This window comes from Anomaloglossus baeobatrachus, chromosome 5, assembly GCF_048569485.1.
Source record: "Anomaloglossus baeobatrachus isolate aAnoBae1 chromosome 5, aAnoBae1.hap1, whole genome shotgun sequence".
Classification (NCBI taxonomy): Eukaryota; Metazoa; Chordata; class Amphibia; order Anura; family Aromobatidae; genus Anomaloglossus; species Anomaloglossus baeobatrachus.
In genome coordinates, this window is record NC_134357.1 from 396,827,098 (window position 1) to 396,839,453 (window position 12,356).

Consider the following 12,356-nt stretch of genomic DNA (forward strand, 5'->3'; position numbering starts at 1 on the left):
AATCAACACTGGTACTCCAGGTCCCAGGGGGTAGGTCCTGCATCCCCAAGAGGATACAGTTCCCTGTAGTGCCCTGAATTTCTCAGGGGCGCTACACAGTGACCTAAGGGCGTGGTAATAGGTTGCTGGCTGGACACCATGCGCATACAAGTGTGAACAGCGCCCAATGCGCGCCACTAGGGTGCAATTTACCTTGCACCTGTGAAGTGTCCATCATGTTGAGAGGCTTGTCTGCATCCTGTTTGTGCATTAGATGTGTTGGCCTGGGCTAACTGGACTAGTTGCCCTTTTTTGCTGTGAGTACATTTTATAATACATTTTTGGGGGAGTTTTTATCTCCTCTTCTTGTTGCAATTTTTAATACTTGGTTGCACAACCTTTAGCCAAAACAACTGCGAACAACCGCTTCCGGTAACCATCAATGAGTTTCTTACAATGCTCTGCTGGAATTTTAGACCATTCTTCTTTGGCAAACTGCTCCAGGCCCCTGAGATTTGAAGGGGGTCTTCTCCAAACTGCCATTTTGAGATCTCTCCACAGGTGTTCTATGGGATTCAGGTCTGGACTCATTGCTGGCCACTTTAGTAGTCTCCAGTGCTTTCTCTCAAACCATTTTCTAGTGCTTTTTGAAGTGTGTTTTGGGTCATTGTCCTGCTGGAAGACCCATGACCTCTGAGGAAGACCCATCTTTCTCACTGGGCCCTACATTATGCTGCAAAATTTGTTGGTAGTCTTCAGACTTCATAATGCCATGCACACGGTCAAGCAGTCCAGTGCCAGAGGCAGCAAAGCAACCCCAAAACATCAGGGAACCTCCGCCATGTTTGACTGTAGGCACCGTGTTCCTTTCTTTGAATGCCTCTTTTTTTCCTGTAAAGTCTATGTTGATGGCTTTTCCCAAAAAGCTCCACTTTTGTCTCATCTGACCAGAGAACATTCTTCCAAAACGTTTTAGGCTTTCTCAGGTAAGTTTTGGCAAACTCCAGCCTGGCTTTTTTATGTTTCAGGGTAAGAAGTGGGGTCTTCCTGGGTATCCTACCATACTGTCCCTTTTCATTCAGACGCCGACGGATAGTACAGGTTGACACTGTTGTACCCTCGGACTGCAGGGCAGCTTGAACTTGTTTGGATGTTAGTCGAGGTTCTTTATCCACCAATCGCACAATCTTGCATTGAAATCTCTCGTCAATTTTTCTTTTCCTTCCACATCTAGGGAGGTTAGCCACAGTGCCATGGGCTTTAAACTTCTTGATGACACTGCGCACCGTAGACACAGGAACTTTCAGGTCTTTGGAGAAGGACTTATAGCCTTGAGATTGCTGATGCTTCCTCACAATTTAGATTCTCAAGTCCTCAGACAGTGCTTTGGTCTTCTTTCTTTTCTCCATGCTCAATGTGGTACACACAGGGACACAGGACAGAGGTTGAGTCAACTTTAATCACTATAGGTTCTGTATGAAAAAAAGTTCTAGTAGTATTAAATATATAATGAATAAATGAGTAAATATATTAAATAAATCAACTTGCTTATTGGAAGGTGAACAAGAACACCATTGGGAGGACTTGTTTCGCGACCAGCAGCTTGGTAGTCACCAGTTCAAAACTGTAAAACACTTGCAAATATTAAAGAGGTTCTTAAAAAATGTGATAAAATGGCCCTTATTACATAATTCAAATGGCACCATGGCCTAATCAAGAGTAAAGATGGGCTGCAGCAGTCTGAAGAAAACAAGCTCCTAAGACCTATGTCTCAACTGACTGAAAAACTGTATTGTAAGCAAAAATATCAGAGCTGGTGTAGAAGGCTTGTGACAGCAGAAGAAATAAATGTCCTTCTTGGCTGATTGAGCACAAAGGATGTTTTTTCTCCTCTGTGCATAGTCAGCTGTAGAGAAGATATATTTATTCTCTTGTCACATCCCTTCACCCTGACTCACAGAGATATGTGTGTTTTTACCATACAAATCGTCTGTCAGTTGAGACACAGATCTTGGGAGCTGTGTTTCTTCAGCCCATCCTGAAACATGACTATGATGAGCTTCCCTTTTGAATTACATGACAGGGGCCATTTTATCACATGCTTGGAGAACCTCTTTAAGGACTGGTGCGTCCCAAATCTTACTGCTATGTACTGAACTATCCAGGACTGATATTTCCTTTACTAAATTCTATGGCTTTATGTGTAGCCTGTTGCTGTGCAAATACTAACTGGGTACCAGAATTACATTGTCCCTACAAAAATATATTATAATGCCAATATACAGTATGTAGTAATATATGCTTTACCATATGTTAAATTATGTTGTACCTGCTGCATTTTGCCATGTGCTTTTAATAGGTATTATTATTCCCATTTCAGATAATAGGTATGTGTTATATTTAACAATATCAAGAATAAGGTTTCTTTTGCATGGACAACAATGTGTAGGCTACTAGCTGCAGCGCTTACGTGACATTGTCTGTGTCAAGAGGGGACACAGTGCTGAAAGTGAGCAGCAGCAGCGGCCCTGGACATGACTGTAGATTTTTTTTTTCCTTTTTGCAGCATCTGTAGCCAGTTGTGGAAAATCCTTTTAAATCTTCTTTCTTTCGAACAGTGCAAAAATTTTTTGTTGAAATAAAAAAATAACAGAAGAAAAATGGTGAAAAATGGCAGCATCCACGTGCGAAGCTGATGGAGACCTATTTATAGACTCAAGACTGCCAAAGGTGCCGCTGCCTAATTAAGGGCGTGAATAGTTATGCTTTCCATTATTTTGACTAGACACAATAAAACCTGGGAATAAAGCTGGGTGGGTGTGAATCATGTTTCTAGACCATGCATTATATTTGCTGTCAGGTTTTTTTTTTTTTACTACATATGAATGTATTCTACCTCTCGGCTTTCTCTTACATCTCATGCTGTCCCTCTCATTCCCAGTCCTCGCTCTCTCCCCCTTTCTCCGAGCAGTGGGACTCAAGATAGGAGTGGCTTACAGCCAGTATAAAGTCCACATCTATCTGCTCAGTGCAGTAAAACCTCAGTCCCCTTCATTCTTGCTATGGAGAGCAGCACAGCTAAGACTACATCATTTCATGTTCCCATGTGTTAACTCTTAACCAGGCTGCCAGCTGTGCCCTAACTATACCCTCTCAGTCCCCTTTAACCTTACCTACTATCCACACACAATACAATGCCGGGGCAGTGCCACCTTGCCTTGATCCTGATCTCCTTGGCATCTCTTGGCGTGGCTGATGATGCCATACAGTGCCCCCCTTGCTCACAGGAGAAGCTTATTCGTTGTCTGGACCCTGTTGGGTGCCTGGAGCTGGTGAGAGAACCTGGGTGCGGTTGCTGTGCCACCTGTGCCCTCCAAAAAGGGATGCCATGCGGGGTCTACACTGCCCGATGTGGCTCAGGGCTTCGCTGTTACCCCACGAAAGGTTCTGAAAGACCCCTGCATACTCTTATGCATGGACAAGGGGTCTGCACTGAAATCGGGGAGATAGAAGCCATACAGGGAACATTCCCAACAGCAGGTGAGAATTAAACAGCAATGATCAGTGGGAAACTGTAACTTCATGCAACCTTGTTCTTAACTTGTGACTTAAGGAACTTGCAATTGTCTCTCTCCCACTTCAAAGGCAGGAAATGCCTAAAGGATATACTATACCGCTGAATGAAATTCTTAACTCTTTTAGCACCAGATTTACTAGTATAGAAAGCAATGTGTAATTACCCGCATGTGAGGTGATGGTTGGGAGTGAACTGGGGTTGTTTCTCATACCTTACTCTACAGGGTTAATTATGGAAATATTACGTCTGTTCTGTAAGATCCTAATCGCAGCTCTTCATCTGCATATATAGTTATAGGATTAAATGTCAAATCACGCATGGAGGTAGATGAAGAACTGTGGTGGGGATTGGACAATTACCCATGATATTGCGTCAACCTTTAAAAGCAAATGGAAATTCATGGTAGGTTAACGAGACAGGTTCATTTTTTTGTTTTCCTTGCAGAATTAGAACAGCAGTTCTGTATCATATATAGTATAGTCAATCTATAAAGGATTTACACAGCAACGTCTACAATGACTACAACAGCTGATCCTTACGAGATGGATGATGTCCTTTTCACAATTCCTGCATGGATATCCCTTATTAAAAAAATATTATGATTGTACCGACCTAATATATATAATATGCCATTAGTAGCCACCAGTATTGGGTGTTTTTTATACTATATATTGCTCACACTGTATATTATAGGTTGATTTTGCTTTGAGTGATTGAATTTCTAGAGATGTTTCAATACTGGATTATTCATGATTCTCATTTTATTGATTCTGTAACAATTTAACCTTTTACATATTTCCTCCAATACATTTATAACAATCCAGTGTCTGGTGTAAAGGAGCATTTACATATTCAGTATCCGACCAATTTCTAATAGACATTAGTGAATCAAATCGCCGTGGCCACAGAATTTGAGTCTTCACGTCGTAACAGTTAAGTCGAGCCCACACATCAGAAGAGGCACGAGGTATACCGGCAGAAGGGAGGCAGATCACAGGTCTCCCATCCAGCGGCCATGGACCACCAAAGTGGCTGCTGGAACAGGGTTCTTCAAATCAATTCACTCTTTTCTTCTGTTTTAAACAGATCAAAATTGGCTTGTGTAAATGCCCATTTGATGTGATTGAAATTTGTCTCATCTGCCAGAAAATTGATCTACTGTGCTTAAAAATCTGTCTGCCAAACACAATGATTGTGTTGTGAACAGATGTCTGAAAGACAGCTCCATTGTAAGGAATAGGAAGGCTTTCTTTTTTTAACGTGTACAACAGATGAGGACATTGTTAGCTCACACCACTTCTATAATTATTGGTCTCATTGGTGGGAAATCTGCATGTGTAAATTAAGTAGAACAGACACAACTGGTGTAATGGATCATTCTGCAATGCAGCAATTTCAATCTAGTCAATGCAAAAAAGTTTCAGGAGATGTATGAGATAATAGTGTTTTCTAAAGCCGCCATATACATCACATGGCTTTCAAATGAGCAATGGCTCGGATGATGGTTTGGTTGGCTGTCAATGAACAATGGGCTGGCTGATGGTTTGGTTGGCTCTCAAATGAACAATGGGCTGGCTGATGGTTTGGTTGGCTGTCAAATGAACAATGGTTCGGATGATGGTTCGGTTGCCTGTTAAATGAACAATGGTTGGCTGATGGTTCGGTCGGCAGCCATGTCGGCTGGCTCTCCCATACACAGGAGCACTTGTTCAGCCAAGTTTTTTTTGTTCTCTATGAAAGAACCTCTGCCAGACATGTTTGGTGGCGGCTTATCTCCAGGTGAATAAAAGGATCTGCAGTCCAAATCTGCCATCCTGGATTCTTAATTCAACCGACAATCAAATGTTTGGAGCCCTTATACACATTGGAGTGTGAGCTGAATCTGTCGATATTGGTGGGTTCGGTCAACATTAGTCTAATGTGTATGGGGGGCTTAACAATGCCTGTTGCCATACATCACTAGCACAAGAGCATGGCTAAGGGATAGTTTACATGCATGTGTGCATCAATGCCTGGTTTCACAGATGGGCTGCATCAAGTCTTTCTGAGGCTAAGGCTCTTTTTACACTGTGTTTTTTCTTTTCATTCTGTTAAAGGCATACACCAGGAAAGTTTACATTGTAAATGGCTAATGAAAGGCTGTGCCACATTGTGGCATCCATCCATGTATGATGGCATACATGGCCATCTATTGTAAAAAAAGAAAAAACATAGACCAAGTAGTATATGTATTTTTTTTTTATTGGATGCCACTGTTTGGAAAAATGCAGTGTATGGCACTATCCTCTACAGTCAAAAAGATGGAAACCCCAATTTATACCACCGAATGGTGGCCATATTGGCCTTAGCACGGTGAATAGGAGATTATGGATCCATTTACTCTATGCACCACAACCTTTCTCAGCAAATAGAATAAATGGTGAGGAAAAAAAGATGCAGTTAAAAGGGGTTGTCTCATGAGATACCTTTATGGCATATATACAAGATACATCATACAGCCATATGTGAGTTTTTTACTTCAGTATTTGTAGCCAAAACCAGGAATGGGTGAAAAATCCAGAAGTGGTGCCGTGTTTCTATTATACTTTTCCTCTGATTGCCCCACTTCTGGTTTTGACAACAAAAACTGAGGTGAAAAACTCACCAAATACTTAATGCACATGTTTCTATTCTACTTTTCCTCTGACTGTTCCACTTCTTGTTTTGACTTACTAATAGTGAGGTAAAAAACTCATCAAATACTGAAGGTTTGCACCCCATTAGGCCATGTGCACACGTTGAGTATTTGGTGAGTTTTTACCTCAGTATTTGTAGTCAAAACCAGGAGTGGAACAATCAAAGGAAAAGTATAATAGAAACACGGCACCACTTCTGAATTTTTTACCCACTCCTGGTTTTGGCTTACAAATACTGAGGTAAAAAACTCACCAAATTCTCAACGTGTGCACTTTTCCTTAATGTTGGCCCCTCAAGTAATGCCATATACCACTAACTCGGGCCTCCTGCCTATGAATATATATACTGTAAGTATCTCTTTGTTTAATCTATACAGCAAATGTCCCTATTTGGCAATTTGTAATGTTGGGAGGTTTGCTGGAGTCAACCCAGAGCTGGATTTTTTTAACGTCTTTCCTCCATAAACTTGGCTGTTATTATCATGCACGTAGCTTCTTACAGTTCAGGACAGTGTTTCAGACATCATTTATTTCATAAGGGAAGAATTAGCTTGGTGTGGGATTTATCACTTGTCTTTTAAGTGCGTTGACGAGGCCTCAGAACATCATGGTTGTTGCTACCAACTGGAAAAGTTAAGGGTAGAGATCCTGTCGCCATTGTTCTTGAACAGCGGCGCTCCCTTCCACTTGGTGTTCAGCGACACATCTCCATCCAAATGAATGGGGTTGTGTTATGGTTCCCTGTACAATGGGTAGACGGTATAGTTAGTCTAACTGGCAGAGGACACCTATAAGAATATGGTAAATATATCTACACTGGTCTTTCTCTTTAAAAAAAAAAAACACAAACTGGCCATTTCTGCTTGTAGAAAAGTTTGGATCATGGAGGTAAAATTCTCATGTGAGCATAAATTTATGGACTATGCAATATGTATTAAAAATGTATGTACTCTACTTTGAGGCCTGGCAGGACATAGGGGTAACAAAGTATATATTGTATGTCTTTCTGGACTGTATAAAGGGCAAAATAATCCATGGCCACAGCATTCCATAGGTATCTTAGCAGACACCACTGTAGCTGGATCTTTAGAATACATAGCGTGTGTACGCCCTTAGGCACGGTAGCATTTGGTGCTATTCCTTAAGGCTGTAGTTACACTTGTGTGTGACCTGCGCGAGAATTGCATCACATTGGTTGGACTTGCAGACTTCTCCCCTAACAGTAGTGGATCAGCTGCATAGAAATACATAAAGCTAACACGCTCCTGTCAGGAGAGCCGGCGGCCGGTCCAAGCAGTGCGATGCGATCCGTGATGTGATGTGATCACGCAAGTGTGACTCCAGCGTAACACAGGTGCTGTAACCTCCTACATTCTTAATTTTTTATTTTTTATTGTTTTTTTCTAATAATCTATTATCAGGATTTTTCAGACAAATGCCAGCATTGTCTAAGTAGATGTTATATAGACAAAATACTTAAAATGGTAGCCTGACATAAAAAAAAAATACGGCCTACTTTTTCAAGGAATAGCGCACCCCTGTCCATTTGTTGGGTTTCGTATGTTGCTCATCCCTATTCACTTTAAGCTTAACAATTCTTTACATTTTTATTTTAGAAATCAATAGTATACATGAACATTTGCAACTTTGTAATATATCTTATCAGGTGAATTTGCTTCTTTGTCTTCCAGAATTAATCAGTCATTATCAAATTTCTTAATTCTGAGGTAAAATCTGTATTTAGTGAAGACTTTCCCATTACTGAGAGGAGATGGCAGTTGGTACTGATGAGATCCTATGTAGATAGGAGGAGGAGGGGGTGAAGCTCTGCCTCTAGCTCCTCCATCTGCATCTAGCTCCTCCCTCTATTTCTTGCTCCTTCTCAGTAGCGGCAAAGTCTTCACTGAATACAGATTTTACCTCAGAATTGAGCATTTTCTTCATGACTGCTCAATTCTGGCAGAGAAAGACACAAATCTGTCTGATAACATATATTACAAAGTTGCTTATTATTATGTGTACTATTGATTTATAAAATAAAAATTAAAACGGCGGTTAGGCTTTAAGGTACCACTCCAGTAATTTTTTTTCACTTATGATCATAGATAACCAGCAATACTCTAGCTATGTAATTTGGTTCAGCACAACCCAATTTTATTCATTGATTTCCCCCTTCACTATGAGCAGCTGTGCCATGTAATTTTTAGTCTTACCATTGTATACAGTAGATGCTCTTCTGGAGTCATAGGAAGTCAGTCTCTGACTTCCTGTGAATCACAATATGACATTAATTAACCCAAGATTAGATTAATCCCTTCCTGATATTGAACATAATGGTAAATACAAGGTCGAGGCCACTTGTATTTAGTGGCTCAGGTGCTGAATTTCCATCATACCTTGCAGATGCTGGCTGTGTTACTCAGCCGGCATCTGGCTCTAACAGCAGCGTTTGAAGCAAATATTTTTCACGAATTAAAAAAAAAAAAGATTCAAGTTTGGAATCACCATTATCATATTAACCAGAAGAATCACAAGTCCAGGTAATTTTTACTGCACAAATAATGCCGTAAAAACAAACAAAAAAAAACAAACTAGAAAACAATGGCTGAATAACTTTTATTTTTCACAATTTCTCATTTTTCCTATTTTCTAGTACATTAAATGGTAAAATGAATGAGGTTATTCAAAACTACAACTTGTACAAAATATAACAATCTCTCATGTGGCTATTTTGATGGAAAAGTAAATACAATATGGCTCTTGGAAGAAAGGGAGGAAAAATGAAAGGGCAAAAATGATACATGGCTGCAGCAAGAAAGGATTAAATCCCACCTGGAAGCTTTCAGATCCTTCCTCTTAGGTAAAGGTACCGTCACACTTAGCAAGGTACCAGCGATCCCACCAGCGATCTGACCTGGCAGGGATCGCTGGAGGATCGCTACATGGTTGCTGGTGAGCTGTCAAACAGGCAGATCTCCACAGAGATCAGCCACCAGCGACCTGTGTAACGACGCTGTGTTTGGTAACCATAGTACACATTGGGTTACTAAGCAAAGTGCTTTGCTTTTAGTTACCCGATGTGTACCCTGGCTACATGTGCGGCGAGCCGGCTTCTAGAAGCTGCGGACGCTGGTAACCAAGGTAAATATCGGGTAACCAAGCAAAACCTCTGCTTGGTTACCCGATGTGTACCTTGGTTACCAGCGTCCGCAGAAGCCGGCTCCCTGCACATTCAGATCGTTGCTTTCTCGCTGTCAAACAAAGCGATGTGTGCTTCACAGCGGGAGAGCAGCGACTAAACAATGGTCCAGGACATTCAGCAACGACCGGCAACCTCACAGCAGGGGCTAGGTCGTTGCTGGATGTCACACACAGCGACATCGCTAGCAAGATCGCACACAAAAACCATGACTCAGCAGCAATGTCGCTTAGTGTGACGTGGCCTTAAGAGTCACACGGTTATATAACGCGGATGTAGTGATGTGCGAACACTACCATGCTTGGCTGCTCGGTACTCATAACGTGCAGTTGGACGCTTGAACGGGCTTGACTCGTGTACTGAGTATAATGGAAGAATATGGGGGACTCAAGCATTTTTTCAGAAAATCTTCTGGATAAATTCTCAAATCCCCTATTGACTTCCATTATATTCGGGTGCTCAAGTCGTGCCCTGAGCAGTCTTAGTGAGAAGTCAGCCTGGCTCACTAACTATGGTCATTTTACTCTAGTGCCCATCTGAGCGTCCAACTGCTTGTTACAAGCATGGTAGTGCTCGCTCATCACTAACGTGTTTCTCTGAAAATAAGACACTGTCTTATATTATTTTTTGCCCTGAAAAATGCACTAGGACTTATTTTTGGGGTAGGGCTTATTCACGGGATAACACGGTTAGGGTAAAGTTTAACCAGCAAAAAAAGCAGACCCCCTTCCAAGGAGAATCATACTTAGCAGACCCCGGATGTCTGCATGGCTCCCAGAACCTCCTGCGATCTTTGACGGGTGCTCCCAGCAGGTATGCTCCAGGCGGTCCTCCCCTGCTTCTGGCCGACACAGTCACACACATCAGATCACACACACATACACACACACACGCATCAGATTACACACACACTCACCACATATGGAAATACCAATTGCTTCCAGCCAGCAGGGGAAGATGTGATGCAGTGCAGTGGAGAGCAAGGACCTGCGGTGGAATGCATGGAGGACCTGCAGTGGAACGCATTGATGCGTACCACTGCAGGTCCTCTATGCGTTCCACTGCAGGTCTTCGCGCTCCACTGCACTGCGTCCCAGGTTCCCTTGCCGGCCAGAAGCAATCAGTATTGCCTCATGTGGTGAGTGTGTATGTGCGATCTGATGTGTGTGTGTGCGTTCTGATGTGTGTGTGCGATCTGATGATTTTATGCGTGATATGATGTGTGTATTTGTGATCTGATGTGTGTGTGGGTGTGCAATCTGATGTGTGTGGGTTTGCGTTCCACTGCAGGTCCTCCCGTTCGTTGTCTGGTGTATATGATTGCGGGGTCATCTGTCTTCTCTCTTTTTGGGGTGTCTGCTTTCTTTAATGATGTGTCCTACAGTATTCTTTAATTTTTTTAGCTGAATGGACACTTCATTATTGAACTGCAACTAGGGCTTATTTTTGGGGTAGGGCTTATTTTTGTAAAAACAGTAGTACTGAGCACCCAAGCATGGTAGTGCTTGCTCATCACTACCTAGATGAGGACCATAATGCAATGTTCAAACTAGCTATAGGCTGACTTGACCTGGATGTGACATCTGCAGAGAAATACATGCTGTCAATCTTCCATCGAGCCAAAGGCCAGTCGCAACATTGTGTTGTGGTCCTCGTCTGAGTTATATGGCCATGTTACTCTTCCCTTAGCATTCAGCTCTGCCCTCCTTTCCCCTCTGTATGTGTCACCTGCAACTAGGGGTGAGAATTGTGAAAATGAAAAAGCATCAGAGCCTAGTCTAGCACAATTGCAGCCATTTAGTTTTATCTGAAATTCTATGGCTTTTCAGAGAAGACATAGTTTGAAGAGCTGCGCCACTTCATGTGATTGACTGGTTTCTCCCTATGTACAGTGGAAATGATCATCACCTGGAGCAATGCATTTGATTGAAAATATACTTGGCTGCAATTGTGCAGCCAGAATGTGATTCATGCTGTGCGTGGTTTGGGCAGCATGAATCGAGCGACATGTTCTATTAATGAGAGAATATGCTGCATTACACAGAAAGAACTGTAACAGCCTGTGTACAAGAGTGGTGCTGATGGTAGACTATTATTTTGTTTTTGCTTCTCAAATAAACCAATTCCAGCACTTTTTAAAGGGTTAGGTGATAACTTGCTGATTGCTGGGGTCCGAATGCTTAGACTCCGGCCCAGTGATCTTGAGAAAGGTGCTCTGAAATCTTGACAACAGGTCTCTGCAGCTCTGCCCTGCATGGAGTGGAGGTGTTCATGCTTCACCTCTGCTCCATTCATTGTCACTGCTGAGTACAGCACTGGGCTATTTGTCCCTAAGGCAATTAATGCAGTGTAGGTTGAGCATGAAACCTCGGCTCTATTCAGGATGGGGTTGCAGAGCCCTGATTGTAGATTTTCAGTGCCCCACTCGGATTGTAAGGGGTCTCAGAGGTCAGAACCCCAGAAATCAGCAACTTATCTCCTATCCTGCAGAAAGGGACTAACGTGATCTTTTATGAATAACCCTTTAACATAAACAACATGTCTTGAGTTTTTTTGTCAAACAATTATTTCCTAATGTCCTTATCCCAAATTTAAAGCAGCACTCTCAGGTGTACAGTGTAATCCTGAGATTATTGTGCCTGACAAATGCACTGAATAATGGATCTTGTGTCGATGGGATTCTCAGTATCTTTTTGATGTTATTTGCACTTTGGAATTCAATATTTGTGAAAGACTTCAATGTGAAACAGTAAAAGTCAACAGATCATGAAAAGTAAACAGATCAACACAGGGTTTCTGGTACACACAGAGTCATAGACCGGAAGACGTGCTCGGATTACATTTACCTGCTTATATTGTGGCTGATAGAAGCAAATGTCCTATTTTTTTCCCAGAATTTTTATTGGCTTTCTCCAAAGCATTGCTG

At 42.0% G+C, this 12,356-nt stretch overlaps 1 protein-coding gene across 1 annotated transcript in view; it reads left to right on the top strand.

Moving 5' to 3' along the window:
- Positions 1-3,024: 3,024 nt before the first annotated feature.
- IGFBP4 (insulin like growth factor binding protein 4) overlaps positions 3,025-12,356 on the top strand; it is a 76,137-nt gene continuing 66,805 nt past the window's right edge. The window contains exon 1 of the mRNA XM_075350157.1: positions 3,025-3,519. Within this exon, the coding sequence (XP_075206272.1) occupies positions 3,174-3,519 (346 nt within the window). The 5' untranslated portion in view covers positions 3,025-3,173. The remainder of the gene's footprint in view (positions 3,520-12,356) is intronic.